Below are 15148 nucleotides of genomic sequence, written 5' to 3'. Positions count from 1 at the left end.
ATATAGTGCTCTGCTGTACACTCAGTGCCTGTAACTGCTCATCTACTGCCTCACACTGCATATGATAATGCTCTGATGTACCCTCAGTGCCCTGTAGGTACTTGTTCTACTGCCTCACACTGCATACAGTGCTCTGCTGTACATCCAGTACCCTGTAACCGCTGGTCTACTGCCTCACACTGCATACAGTGCTCTGCTGTACATCCAGTACCCTGTAACCGCTGGTCTACTGCCTCACACTGCATACAGTGCTCTGCTGTACATCCAGCGCCCTTTAGCTGCTTGTCTAGGGCCTCACACTGCATATGGTACTCTGCTGTACATCCAGTGCCCTGTACCCGCTTGTCTACTGCCTCACACTGCATACGGTGCTCTGCTGTACATCCAGTGCCCTGTAACCGCTTGTCTACTGCCTCACACTGCATACGGTGCTCTGCTGTACATCCAGTGCCCTGTAACCGCTTGTCTAGTGCCTCACACTGCATACGGTGCTCTGCTGTACATCCAGTGCCCTGTACCCGCTTGTCTACTGCCTCACACTGCATACGGTGCTCTGCTGTACATCCAGTGCCTTGTAACTGCGCATCTACTGCTTCACACTGCATATAGTGCTCTGCTGTACATCCAGTGCCCTGTACCCGCTTGTCTAGTACCTCACACTGCATACAGTGCTCTGCTGTACATCCAGTGGCCTGTAACCGCTTGTCTAGTACCTCACACTGCATATAGTGCTCTGCTGTACACTCAGTGCCCTGTAGGTACTTGTTGTACTGCCTCACACTGCATACAGTACTCTGCTGTACATCCAGTGCCCTGTACCCACTTGTCTAGTGCCACCCACTGCATACGGTGCTTTGCTGTACATCCAGTACCCTGTAACCGCTGGTCTACTGCCTCACACTGCATACAGTGCTCTGCTGTACATCCAGCGCCCTTTAGCTGCTTGTCTAGGGCCTCACACTGCATACGGTACTCTGCTGTACATCCAGTGCCCTGTACCCGCTTGTCTACTGCCTCACACTGCATACGGTGCTCTGCTGTACATCCAGTGCCCTGTAACCGCTTGTCTACTGCCTCACACTGCATACGGTGCTCTGCTGTACATCCAGTGCCCTGTAACCGCTTGTCTAGGGCCTCACACTGCATACAGTGCTCTGCTGTACATCCAGTGCCCTGTAACCGCTTGTCTAGTGCCTCACACTGCATACGGTGCTCTGCTGTACATCCAGTGCCCTGTACCCGCTTGTCTACTGCCTCACACTGCATACGGTGCTCTGCTGTACATCCAGTGCCTTGTAACTGCGCATCTACTGCTTCACACTGCATATAGTGCTCTGCTGTACATCCAGTGCCCTGTACCCGCTTGTCTAGTACCTCACACTGCATATAGTGCTCTGCTGTACACTCAGTGCCCTGTAGGTACTTGTTGTACTGCCTCACACTGCATACAGTACTCTGCTGTACATCCAGTGCCCTGTACCCGCTTGTCTACTGCCTCACACTGCATACGGTGCTCTGCTGTACATCCAGTGCCTTGTAACTGCGCATCTACTGCTTCACACTGCATATAGTGCTCTGCTGTACATCCAGTGCCCTGTACCCGCTTGTCTAGTACCTCACACTGCATATAGTGCTCTGCTGTACACTCAGTGCCCTGTAGGTACTTGTTGTACTGCCTCACACTGCATACAGTACTCTGCTGTACATCCAGTGCCCTGTACCCACTTGTCTAGTGCCACCCACTGCATACGGTGCTTTGCTGTACATCCAGTGCCCTGTAACCGCTTGTCTAGTGCCTCACAGTTAGACCTGGCACCTTGGCATGAGTTTCCCTTCCACTTTTTGCTGATGTGCCTCAGATGTTTTTGCTGGTGTCCGCTGCTCAGGGCACTGCGCCACGGCCAACCCGTGCCGCAGTGCAAGTGCTCCCTATGAAAAGTGTAACTGTGATTGATATTCCTGATTGGTTCATTGGATTTACTGTCAGTCCCTAGTAAAGTGCACCAGGAGTGCCAGGGCTTGTGAATGCCAATACTGCTAGTGGGCCTGCAGCGCTGGTTGGGCCACCCACAGAAGCAGCCTTAAAATGTGTCTAGGGTCTGCCATTGCAGAACCTGCGTGCGGTCTGGTACTGTCATGCTGGCTGGGCAAGTGCACACACTTGCCAGCCCCTAATCCTTCCCTTAACTTCATATTAGTCACCCCCATGGTAGGCCTAAGGGCAGGGTGCATTGTAAGTGTAAGGTAGGACATGCTCTGATGAGTGTGGCATGTCCTAATAGTGAATTACTGCCAAATTCGTTTTTTACTATTGTAAGACTACCTGTTCCCTTTAGGCCAGATGGGCTGCTGGAATTATTACACTCTATAATCCCAGCAGGCTCAGGGAACATGGTAGAAAATAAAGTTTAGTATGCCTGAACTCAGAATAATAAAATACTTCTTTTAGTAAAGTTTATTTTAATATCCTGTGTTTGCAAATGCTACTTTTAGAAAGTTAGCATTTGCTTGCCTAACCATTTCAGCCCGCCTCTGCTAGTATGTGTATCTGGCTGTCTGGGATGTGTGAGTGACAGGGCTGGGGGATGACAGGTGGTGAATGCAAGGATTACACCTTAGTGGGAGGTAGGAGTGCCCCTGGACTCTTAATCAGGCTGTGCTATGCCACCACAATGCTAGCTCCGTCCCCTGGGGAGCGACTGATGACTCAGCCTGCACCTGGCCCAGGAAGGGCGAAGCACTGTCATCAAGGTACTCCTGGCTGCCCCTGTCCACACAATGCTGGCTCCACCTCCTGTGGAGCGTCTAATGTGCCTGCCCCTCACACTGAAAGCAGAAGCCAGAAGTACACCCAACAAGTACTCAGAGACTGAAAGCAGTTATGCAAAGGCCCCCCTGGCCTGAGAAGACAAAAGAAATGCTTTATAAAAGTAAGAGCCCTGCTCCTTGTAAATCAGAATCCTGTTTCCCACAAAGAACCTCTGCCCAACTAGAAGGAGAAGAAGACGCTGGAAGGACTGGCCTGCTGCTTGCCTTGCTGAGAAAGGAGAGGAGAAGACTTTGAAAAGACTTTGCTGACTTGTGCTTTGAAACATTCTCCAAGGGCTTGATTGAGCTTGCCCCCTGATCTGAACCCCAGGACTAGTGGGTTCTTGGTGCCTTTGCTCGTCCTTCAACTTCGAGCTGTGTGTGCCTCCCGCCGGAGGAAGACTGCGCCCCGCATCGCTCACTCCTAGGGCTGTGGCACTTGGGAGCTTGCCTGCCTTTGTCCCCGTGAGAGCCTCGCTCCGATCGGAGTCGCTCTCTGCCCCCGGGCTAGGCTGCATGCTCCTCTGCCCCTCGCCTGTCAATAGGAACGCGCTGAAAGCGCCCTCGCCCCTCCCGCCGGAATTCCGGTGGCGATAGTGATCTACGGCAGGACCCGCAGCCCGCACGGACCGTGCCCTGCCGTCCCCGCTTCATTATCCCCGAGTGTCTGCAAGCGGCGCCGCCCCCCTCGTGGAGACCCCAGTACCGTCGTACTAGGAGTCGAGTGCCGCGCCTGCTTGTGTGCCCACACCCGCTGACGTCAGGATCCGAAGGCATCCCCGAACGGGCCGAGCCGCACAGCCGTGCACGACTCGGCCTAACATAAAAGAAAAGAAGCCTTCGCTAAGTTCTACACCGGGCTAGGGGCCCGCAACGTTTGTTTTCCCCTTTCTCGGATCAGCCGCTTCCACTCCTGCCAAACCGTGAGTAAAGTGTACGCGACATACGAGTGCTCACGCCGGATGCGTGAGCCGTGGTAGGGTGTTCCGCTTTTAACCTCGCTGAGGACACAGAAGCGCTGCGAAGTGCTCAGACGACCAGAGACTGGCCGTGGGTCCCTAAGGGGGAGCATAGAGAACTGTGTTGGAAGAGAACTGAGGAAGAAATCCTTCTTGAACTAAACCTAAGAAAAGCTTGCCTATTTACAACCTGTTGGCATATAAAACGTTATTGGTCTTGTAATAAGTCTGGACTGCTCATATATATATATTTTTACATAAAGGAACGTTTTTTTATATATTCACAGCCAGGTGTCCATTTGTGGGGGGACTGGTACATTTTACTGTGTGTGTTATTACAAATGCTTAACTGAATAACGCCTGAAGAATAGCCTTGGCTGCTCACGCCACACACCTAGAGGGTGAGCAAGGGTAATTCTAAGGGGTCATCCTTCGCCCTGACTTAGAGGAGAGGGTCTCTGCTTGTCACAAGTGAATACTTGCGCCAACCAGAGACCCCCAATTCTAACACTCACACTGCATACAGTGCTCTGCTGTGCATCCACTGCTCTGTAGGTACTTGTTCTACTGCCTCACACCGCATATGATGCTCTGCTGTACATCCAGTGCCCTGTACCCGCTTGTCTAGTGCCGCACACTGCGTACGGTGCTCTGCTGTACATCCAGTGCCCTGTACACACTTGTCTATTGCTGCACACTGCATACGGTGCTCAGCTGTACATCCAGTGCCCTGTAACCGCTTGTCTACTGCCTCACACGGCATATGACGCTCTGCTGTACACTCAGTGCCCTTGTTCTACTGCCTCACACTGCATACGGTGCTCTGCTGTACATCCAGTGCCTGTAACTGCTCATCTACTGCCTCACACTGCATAAGATACTCTGCTGTACATGCAGTGCCCTGAACCCGCTTGTCTAGTGCCTCACACTGCATATAGTGCTCTTTTTTACATCCAGTGCCCTGTAACCGCTTGTCTACTGCCTCACACTGCATACAGTGCTCTGCTGTACATCCAGTGCCCTGTAAGCGCTTGCCTACTGCCTCACACTGCATACAGTGCTCTGCTGTACATCCAGTGCCCTGTAAGCGCTTGTCTAGTGCCTCACACTGAATATGATGCTCTGCTGTACACTCAGTGCCCTGTAGGTACTTGTTCTACTGCCTCTCACTGCATACAGTGCTCTGCTGTACACTCAGTGCCTGTAACCACTTATCTACTGCCTCACACCGCATACCGTGTTTTGCTGAAATCCAGTGCCCTGTAAGTACTTGTGTACTGTCTCACACTGCATGCAGTGCTCAGTCACCTGTAATTTCCCTAGTCCTGAGGTCTAAAACTGTATCCAGTGAGAGGCCTTTTCTTGGGGTTCCAGGCCAGGCAAAGGGTATCAGGCATCCACATCAACAAACAATGTATTTTTCCACTGGTGTCCTGAGCCACACTACTGTTGCCTCAAACTGACTGACTGAGTACTGTATGGTAAAAGTGAATTTGGGGGTAAGCTGTTCCCAGTTTACCAGTATGGATACCCAGGTGTTCTATTTCAAAGCCTGGACTGTCAATGCCTTGATGGCCTTCAAACTGGCGTCTTTACAGAAGCAGAGTCAAAGTGGGCAGGTGATCTCTCCAGCTGCAGAGCGCTTCGTGTTGTCACCCCAAGTGAAGGGGCCTCTTTCTGGCTTGGCTCTGTGGGGGGTCACAAGAATCTCTACTGCCTAAAATGTTTTTAACATGAGAGCAGATAGACCTGTAGAGCCTTTAAAGGCAACGTGGCCAAGGAACACCTTTCTACAAGCAAGATCCTGGAATGTACTTAACCCACTACTTATAAACTAAAAGGAAGCCATGCAGTACTGGACCCGAAACTCCTAACAAAAATTAAAGATTGTAAAATCATGACAGCTGTCACAGCACCACAGAGGTGAGGCTCTGACAGACAGACCGATTCATAAAGGGGGTGGTGATGGACAGAGTATCTGAATTAAGCAGAACACTCCTACCCAGTCAAAAGATCAGGGCTTGATCCATCACCGTTTTTTAGCTCACTGCACCATCCCAGCTTAGAACCTGGCTACATGCAAATTAGTCTGACCCTGGCCCAGTGCATCATGGGAACAGGGCAGACCAAACTACCAAGCCAATTCTTTACTGGAAGACAGACCAGCCTCTTCCTTTTCCTTCAGAAGCGCAGTAAGAAAAGCTCTCGCCTTTCTCTGCTCCACTACAGATCGGCCACAATGTGCCTCCATGTCACTCATATGATGTACTGTGAGCAGAGATGGTCTGCTGCCCACGTTTGAATTCTCAAAAAAACAAAATAAAGATAACCCACCATGGTGGTAGGAGGTGTCCCGTACGTACCTCTTCCAGCGTGGTGTCCGAGATGCCGTAGCCTGACACGCCCAGCTCAGCCAGACGCAAGTCCAGCTCCTGGAAAAGCTTAGCAAAGCTGCCATCCTTGGCTCCACCATACGGCAGGACGTAAACCACCTCATGGCCCATATCCTCCACCAAGCGAGAGCCGGAGACGTGCGCCTGGACCAGAGCAGAGAGGAGAGACACGTCTGGAAGAGAAGAGTCTGGAGTGAGGTAAAATAAAGAACAGCGCCACTGCTGGGAGGCATAAACTGTATATACGGACACTACTCAAAGGCAAAACAGGGGAGAGTCTGGAGAGAGCTAAGGTGCTCACATGAGAGCACCACAGAGTATAGCATGACTGAGGCCAAGCACTGATTATAAATAATGACACTACTCAACGGCAGTCATGAGGGGTCCTAGTCACCGTAACGCAATGTGATGACGCTCAGTCGACTACATATATGTAAATTACATATGTGTAATCAACAGATGTGCAATCTACAGATGTATTATCAACAGATGTCATGGTACGCTCTGCTTCCACTCATACATTACGTATGATGATGTTTTCACTTGATCTTTTAAGCTTTAATGTAATGCACGCCTCATTTTCAGATTTGGGGTCTGATTCAGAGTTTGGTACACAGGTGAGACTGTCACAAGTGTGACGGAAATCCGTCCGCCGTATTTACAAGCTGCAGAGGAAATACTGCACTTGTGAGAAGGCTGACAATATATATTACAAGCTGGATAGGATATATCGCAATTGTGATGGGATAACAGATACGTTTGTGCCGGAGTAACCCATCCACCAAACTCTAAATCAGGCCCTTCATGCTACAGACAGCACCCACCTCTGGTGTGCCATTTTCAAATATGGAGGCCAACACTGCCATACTGAGTGCCAAACTGGAGGTCACCTCTGGTGTGCCGTGCTCAAACCTGGAGGCCACCTCTGGTGTGCGGTGCTCAAACCTGGAGGCCACCTCTGGTGTGCCGTGCTCAAACCTGGAGGCCACCTCTGGTGTGCCGTGCTCAAACCTGGAGGCCACCTCTGGTGCGCTGTACTCAAACCTGGAGGCCACCTCTGGTGCGCTGTACTCAAACCTGGAGGCCACCTCTGGTGTGCCGTGCTCAAACCTGGAGGCCACCTCTGGTGCGCCGTGCTCAAACCTGGAGGCCGCCTCTGGTGTGCCGTACTCAAACCTGGAGGCCACCTCTGGTGTGCCGTACTCAAACCTGGAGGCCACCTCTGGTGTGCCGTGCTCAAACCTGGAGGCCACCTCTGGTGTGCCGTGCTCAAACCTGGAGGCCACCTCTGGTGTGCCGTGCTCAAACCTGGAGGCCGCCTCTGGTGTGCCGTACTCAAACCTGGAGGCCACCTCTGGTGTGCCGTACTCAAACCTGGAGGCCACCTCTGGTGTGCCGTACTCAAACCTGGAGGCCACCTCTGGTGTGCCGTGCTCAAACCTGGAGGCCACCTCTGGTGCGCCGTGCTCAAACCTGGAGGCCGCCTCTGGTGTGCCGTACTCAAACCTGGAGGCCACCTCTGGTGTGCCGTACTCAAACCTGGAGGCCGCCTCTGGTGTGCCATACTCAAACCTGGAGGCCACCTCTGGTGTGCCGTGCTCAAACCTGGAGGCCACCTCTGGTGTGCCGTGCTCAAACCTGGAGGCCACCTCTGGTGTGCCGTGCTCAAACCTGGAGGCCGCCTCTGGTGTGCCGTACTCAAACCTGGAGGCCACCTCTGGTGTGCCATACTCAAACCTGGAGGCCACCTCTGGTGTGCCGTGCTCAAACCTGGAGGCCACCTCTGGTGTGCCGTACTCAAACCTGGAGGCCACCTCTGGTGTGCCATACTCAAACCTGGAGGCCACCTCTGGTGTGCTGTACTCAAACCTGAAGGCCACCTCTGGTGTGCCATACTCAAACCTGGAGGCCACCTCTGGTGTGCCATACTCAAACCTGGAGGCCACCTCTGGTGTGCCGTACTCAAACCTGGAGGCCACCTCTGGTGCGCTGTACTCAAACCTGAAGGCCACCTCTGGTGTGCCGTACTCAAACCTGGAGGCCACCTCTGGTGTGCCGTGCTCAAACCTGGAGGCCACCTCTGGTGTGCCATACTCAAACCTGGAGGCCACCTCTGGTGTGCCATACTCAAACCTGGAGGCCACCTCTGGTGTGCCGTACTCAAACCTGGAGGCCACCTCTGGTGCGCTGTACTCAAACCTGGAGGCCACCTCTGGTGTGCCGTACTCAAACCTGGAGGCCACCTCTGGTGTGCCATACTCAAACCTGGAGGCCACCTCTGGTGTGCCATACTCAAACCTGGAGGCCACCTCTGGTGTGCCATACTCAAACCTGGAGGCCACCTCTGGTGTGCCATACTCAAACCTGGAGGCCACCTCTGGTGTGCCGTACTCAAACCTGGAGGCCACCTCTGGTGCGCTGTACTCAAACCTGAAGGCCACCTCTGGTGTGCCGTACTCAAACCTGGAGGCCACCTCTGGTGTGCCGTGCTCAAACCTGGAGGCCACCTCTGGTGTGCCATACTCAAACCTGGAGACCACCTCTGGTGTGCCGTACTCAAACCTGGAGGCCACCTCTGGTGCGCTGTACTCAAACCTGGAGGCCACCTCTGGTGTGCCGTACTCAAACCTGGAGGCCACCTCTGGTGTGCCATACTCAAACCTGGAGGCCACCTCTGGTGTGCCATACTCAAACCTGGAGGCCACCTCTGGTGTGCCATACTCAAACCTGGAGGCCGCCTCTGGTGTGCCATACTCAAACCTGGAGGCCACCTCTGGTGTGCCGTGCTCAAACCTGGAGGCCACCTCGGGTGTGCCATACTCAAACCTGGAGGCCACCTCTGGTGTGCCGTGCTCAAACCTGGAGGCCACCTCTGGTGTGCCGTGCTCAAACCTGGAGGCCGCCTCTGGTGCGCTGTACTCAAACCTGGAGGCCACCTCTGGTGTGCCGTGCTCAAACCTGGAGGCCACCTCTGGTGTGCCATACTCAAACCTGGAGGCCACCTCTGGTGTGCCGTGCTCAAACCTGGAGGCCACCTCTGGTGTGCCATACTCAAACCTGGAGGCCACCTCTGGTGTGCCGTGCTCAAACCTGGAGGCCACCTCTGGTGTGCCGTGCTCAAACCTGGAGGCCACCTCTGGTGTGCCGTGCTCAAACCTGAAGGCCACCTCTGGTGTGCCGTACTCAAACCTGGAGGCCGCCTCTGGTGTGCCATACTCAAACCTGGAGGCCACCTCTGGTGTGCCGTGCTCAAACCTGGAGGCCACCTCGGGTGTGCCATACTCAAACCTGGAGGCCACCTCTGGTGTGCCGTGCTCAAACCTGGAGGCCACCTCGGGTGTGCCATACTCAAACCTGGAGGCCACCTCTGGTGTGCCGTGCTCAAACCTGGAGGCCACCTCTGGTGTGCCGTGCTCAAACCTGGAGGCCACCTCTGGTGTGCCGTACTCAAACCTGGAGGCCACCTCTGGTGTGCCATACTCAAACCTGGAGGCCACCTCTGGTGTGCCGTGCTCAAACCTGGAGGCCACCTCGGGTGTGCCATACTCAAACCTGGAGGCCACCTCTGGTGTGCCATACTCAAACCTGGAGGCCACCTCTGGTGTGCCGTGCTCAAACCTGGAGGCCACCTCTGGTGTGCCGTGCTCAAACCTGGAGGCCACCTCGGGTGTGCCGTACTCAAACCTGGAGGCCACCTCTGGTGCGCTGTACTCAAACCTGGAGGCCACCTCTGGTGCGCTGTACTCAAACCTGGAGGCCACCTCTGGTGTGCTGTACTCAAACCTGGAGGCCACCTCTGGTGCGCTGTACTCAAACCTGGAGGCCACCTCTGGTGCGCTGTACTCAAACCTGGAGGCCACCTCTGGTGTGCCATACTCAAACCTGGAGGCCACCTCTGGTGTGCCGTACTCAAACCTGGAGGCCACCTCTGGTGCGCTGTACTCAAACCTGGAGGCCACCTCTGGTGCGCTGTACTCCAGTCTGGAGGCCTTGGCTGGCATATTGTGTTGCGTGCTGGATGTGCACCACTCAGCTGGGTTTTGGACCACTGTGGCACCGATGGTTCACTGATGAATGGGGTGGGGTGCAGGGAGGGGTAGCTGGGTACCAGACACATGTAATAGCGGTACTTAATGTGTGAGGTAGCCGTAGAGTGATATCACAACTATGCTTAGTTCTTCAGCATCATTTCAATCTGTTTCTATGCAAAACAACAAGGCATTCCTGCACCCAGCTTACAAAGCATAGGTCACATCCCTGGCCAAAACAAGGATACATTAAAAGCTTCCCAGAACTTCCGGCCTCAGAGCGCACTTCCTGTGATACCACTGCAACAGGTTCTTCTCAGTGGTAAATGTGCATCAAGAACAGAGAGCAGATCATGGAGACATTAAGAAGGGTTCGATAGGGAGGAGATGGAGGCGGCTTGAGATACTGATGGAGAAGATGTAAGTGGTACCCAGGGTGGGCTGGAGGGGCGCTCACTGACCTGCAGAGCTGGTCTCGCTCGGCTGCTCGCTGCCCAGGCCAGTGTCACAGCTCTGCTGCGAGGCGTTGTCCTCCTGCAAACAACACAACACAATTACAACTTGGTTATAGAGAACAGGATGGAAAATACCAATGACTGGCTCGCTTCTCGGAAGCTTTTAGTGGAATTTCTAATCTCAGAGGGTCATAGAGAGAGAGAACAATCACAGCTTTCTTTAAACCGTACTGAGAAAAGGTAAAAGAGCCGGCTTGAGTACATAAAACCGATGCTGATTCTAGTCTAAGGAAGTTTACATTCCTGAGCTGAGCCCTGCCCTGGAAAGGAAAGCCATATGAAGTGCCAAAACCTTCACAAAACTCGCTATTTCTTAATTGTGCAGGAAGTAAAAAGACTCTGAACATGAACGAGATATTGACAGAGGAAACCTATCGAGATAGTGGTCTCCGTAAAGCAAAGGTTGGGTAATATGATCAGAGGATTGTGAGTTCTGAGATGCTGAATAATCAAGGACTGGATGCGGGAGATCTTGTTTGTGCTCAACATGATCTGGATCAGACAAATAGCTGAAAGCCATGAAATGTCAGACTATCATGCTTGTGAAATGAAAGGGAAGTGAACAGAAATGTAAATGAGAACAAACAAGAGGGTCTCCCACAAGCCTAAACTACGAATGCGAAGGGTAACACTGGTAGGTAATTGGTGTAACACGTGTGTGCTGGGCCATCGTCTAATTACCCAATCACTGCGAATATTAAAACAGATCTTGCACCAGCGGATGACAGACATCATGAGGAAGTGCAGTAATGCTGCTCTTGTTTCCAGAGATAACCCTGCTGCCTCACACCTCGTTCAAATACAAACTGAATAAGCGAGCAACTAAAAACGAAAAGTGCAAACTGAGACAACACAATGTTGGTTTCAAACTAATTTAAGTTGACCACCTCCCTCAGGATCATTATAGACACCATTTCCAGTAGTGGGCCTTCGTTTGATAGCCTAAAGCATTCTGGGAGTTGTAGTCTTGTTTTGCTTTCAATGGGTTAATTATTCTAGGGCATCTGAAACAAATGATTGGTAGGTGAAAAGTTTAGGACTGTCCACAGAAAGAAAGAAATATCAAAGGAGAAAGAAGGTGAGACGAAGAGAGTTGGAAAAGGAGACAAAACCAAGTGACAAAGCGAGAGAGAGCATACAAAGAACACGACAGAGTGTCTGAGAAGGATACAGAGAAAGAAGGAGAGATACACTGACAGAAGACAATGTTGGGGCACCAGTGGTGCCCAATCTCTTCCCAGCATCCTCCTCTTGAGCTCAGTATCTTCTCTCAGACACCTCCCTTTCTCCATCCCCCCAGAGTTACCTTCTTGCCCATGCTGGCAAAGCTGCTGCTGGTCGTGTTGGTCCTTTGCTGCTTGACCAGGGTCAGGTAGTAACCGGTGCCCAGGGTGGTCTTCAGGAAGAGGGGGGACCCGCAGCACCGCAGCCGCCCCTGGGAGATGATGGCGATCCGGTCCCCCAGCAGGTCGGCTTCATCCATGTAGTGGGTGGAGAGGATGATGGTGCGTCCTGGAGGAATGAATCCCAAAAGCAAACACAAGCACAGGGATCCGGTGAGCTCTGAGATTTTTCAAATCAACACCAGCAGACAATGTCCGGGTACCAGAAGAGACCGCTGGTACAACCGAAAGGATCATCGGGGTCTGGAAAATCTACAAACTCTAACTCTAGGATTCCAAGTCTTCACACACGACAAGAGAGCTGGGAAGATGAATGAAGGCTGGAGAGTGTGGAAATGAGGCACCTGTGAATGCTCGTCCACCAGCCACCAGAAGAAGCACACCACTTCTGCAGAAGGAACCCTTGCCGCTTTATACAATGCATTTCACTTTATACAATGCTGGGGACACATTTGCATCCTCGTGAGGTATACTTGTTTTCACAGAACAGCACTAAATTCCATGCAGCAGCAGCACTATTAGAGAGATTTACCTAATATCCCCCTATTCACTACACTAAGACATCCTACAGGTACGAAGGTCAAACCCTGAAGGAAAATACGCTACACAAGCCACGAAGGCAACATTTAAGAATGCTGGTTTTGCAGGGCTACAGAACAGCACCCCCAGATTCACACATCCTTTGTTACAGACCATGAACACCTGTCTTCCTCCCCGAGAAGCACCACAGACCTATATCAATTTATGGAGACCACCAAAGACCAGCAGCCGCAACTGTGTATACAACACCCATCTCACCTTTACGATACTTTAACACCAGGTCCCAGATCCCACGGCGCGAGTAGGGGTCTACACCAGCCGTTGGCTCGTCCAAGATCACCACCTTGGAGCCACCAACAAATGCGATGGCCACCGAAAGCTTCCGCTGCATCCCGCCTAGGGAGAAAAGGTCAAGAGAGGTCACTGGGTGACTGGTTAAATAATGACACACTCAGAATACACACACAGTGCAGGCCCTGTGAGGGTGGAGGGGAAGACATCAGCTACCAGTAGCGTTAACATTACAGCTTTGACAACTTTTACATTCACGTGCCTGGCATCGTTCTGCTTCTAGCAGCTGGGTTCAGAATGGATGATTTTTTTTTTTTTAATAACAAATTAAATTAAATGTTTTACAGCAGGACACATAATTTCACAAGACTTAAATTGTTTACAGGCAATGACATATGACCAGACAGCAGAATGGCTTAACTGCATGGAATTACAATGACAGTTCGTAGTGATTACACCGTTTGCCCCATATACGGCTATGCTTCAGAGTGGGCTAGCCACGGGCCACAAAAACTGTCTTCCTGCTGCGTACACCAGCAGCGGCCAGGGTGCCTGACTCCGGACCACAGGGTTCACGGTTCGATCCCCGGCTCCGGCGGCAGGTTAGCCCAGCACCATGTGACTCTGGGCAATAGCTCGCTAAATCATCCCGACTGCCCCCAGTTCTGGGACACCTCTCCGGAGGGGGCAGTGCAGATAATTAAATTGAACCATACACAGTTGTGCTGAAATCGCCAGCTCACTGGGTGCCATGCAAGCCTTCCTCCATTCGTCTTCGTCCAGATCTCCCACCCATGCCTCCCATCGCTGCTGAGCATGTGCAAGGCCATCGGGGGCATGGATGACCAGTGAGCGATAAATCTTTGATATGGCCGCCTTACCCAGAAGCCCAAAGGAAATCTTCGCCTCAAGCAGGCTATATTCAGGTAATGCCCTGTTTGGGAGAGCATGTGACTGTAAGGCGTGGCGTAGTTGCAGATATCGGAAAAATTGAGAGTTGGAGAGAGAGTATCTAGACCTCAAATCCTGAAACGTCACAAAGTGGCCCCCTGTAAAGACATCCCCCAGATAAAAGATCCCAATCCGGTCCCAGGGAGCAAAGGCCTACAGACTTGAGCTGATGCAGCCATGTTTCTCGCCACAAAGGGGGCACCTCAGTGAGCCGACACCCCCAGCCGATGAGGCGAAGGGCCGCCCTCCAGCAGGCAAGAGGCACCTGTGTTCAAGTGGGCAGTGTAATGGACAGACGCGCCCCGTACAGAAGCTCGAGCAGACTATCGAAACCCAGAGAGTGGATCTCCAAGCAGTATGTCAGGTCGCCCGTGAACCATTCATTGATTGGTACTAAGTGGGTTGCGAGGCAATAAAGATATATATCCGATAGCCCCAGACCGTCATCAAAGGGGGACTTGCGCAGTATTTGAAAAGCCACCCTGTGCCTGCCACCCGCCCACACAACATTGGTGATTGTGGTATTCAGAAAGTAAAACCATTTGCAGGGGGATGGGGGTAATTACCCAGGACATATAAGTAGCGTGGCAGACACCATCTTAAAGAGGGCGGTACACCCCATAGGATTAAATGGAAGTGTCGCCCAGCGACCCTAGTCGTGTTCGAGTGTTTGGGCCAGCCCCTGGAAATTAAGGGTCCACGCCAGATCCGGGAAGGGGGACATGTGAATCCCAAGGTATTTAAAGGAGTTGCACCGGATGGGAACGTTGGGGCACCAAACCCGCTCCTGAGCATTGCCCGTCACCTCCACTAGGCAGACTTGCCCTCATTAATCCGGAGGCCAGAGGCCTCGCCATACAACTGAAGATAGGACAGGAATCGTGCCCCGGAGCGCTGTGGATTTAGCAGAAACAGAAGAATGTCGTCAGCGTCTAACGGATGCAGTTTCTCGAGGACCCAGATTTGCGCATCACAGCGGATAAGCTGCACCAGGGGTTCTATCGCCAGGGCGAACAGCAGTAGAGAGAGTGGCAAACCATGGTGCATGCCGTTTGATGGTATTTTATTAAAAATAAAAAAAGGTGTTTGTTGAGGAATACATGGAGAGACTGTCGATGACATCAACTGGAAACCTAGAATGCCAAGAACCTCCGCTCACTTCAGGTTATGTTGTAAGCTGGGCCCTTCGTAATCAGTCTGACTGATCATAGGGTAAGGAGTGGCTGGGCCCACCAGCAAATCTCTAACAAATGGAAAACT

The 15148-nt window shown here is 52.4% G+C and overlaps 1 protein-coding gene across 1 annotated transcript in view; it reads right to left on the bottom strand.

The window, feature by feature from the left end:
- Positions 1-15148, bottom strand: part of ABCA7 (ATP binding cassette subfamily A member 7) — a 198065-nt gene that overhangs the window by 76964 nt on the left and 105953 nt on the right. The window contains exons 22-25 of the mRNA XM_078670677.1: positions 12905-13042; positions 12010-12215; positions 10650-10722; positions 6131-6333 (exon numbers count right to left, since the gene is read on the bottom strand). Of these exons, the coding sequence (XP_078526803.1) occupies positions 6131-6333; positions 10650-10722; positions 12010-12215; positions 12905-13042 (620 nt within the window). The remainder of the gene's footprint in view (positions 1-6130; positions 6334-10649; positions 10723-12009; positions 12216-12904; positions 13043-15148) is intronic.

This window comes from Lissotriton helveticus, chromosome 12 (genome assembly GCF_964261635.1).
Source record: "Lissotriton helveticus chromosome 12, aLisHel1.1, whole genome shotgun sequence".
In the NCBI taxonomy this organism is placed as follows: Eukaryota; Metazoa; Chordata; class Amphibia; order Caudata; family Salamandridae; genus Lissotriton; species Lissotriton helveticus.
The sequence above is the reverse complement of the archived record's forward strand: the minus strand, read 5'-3'. Positions and strand labels throughout refer to the sequence as shown.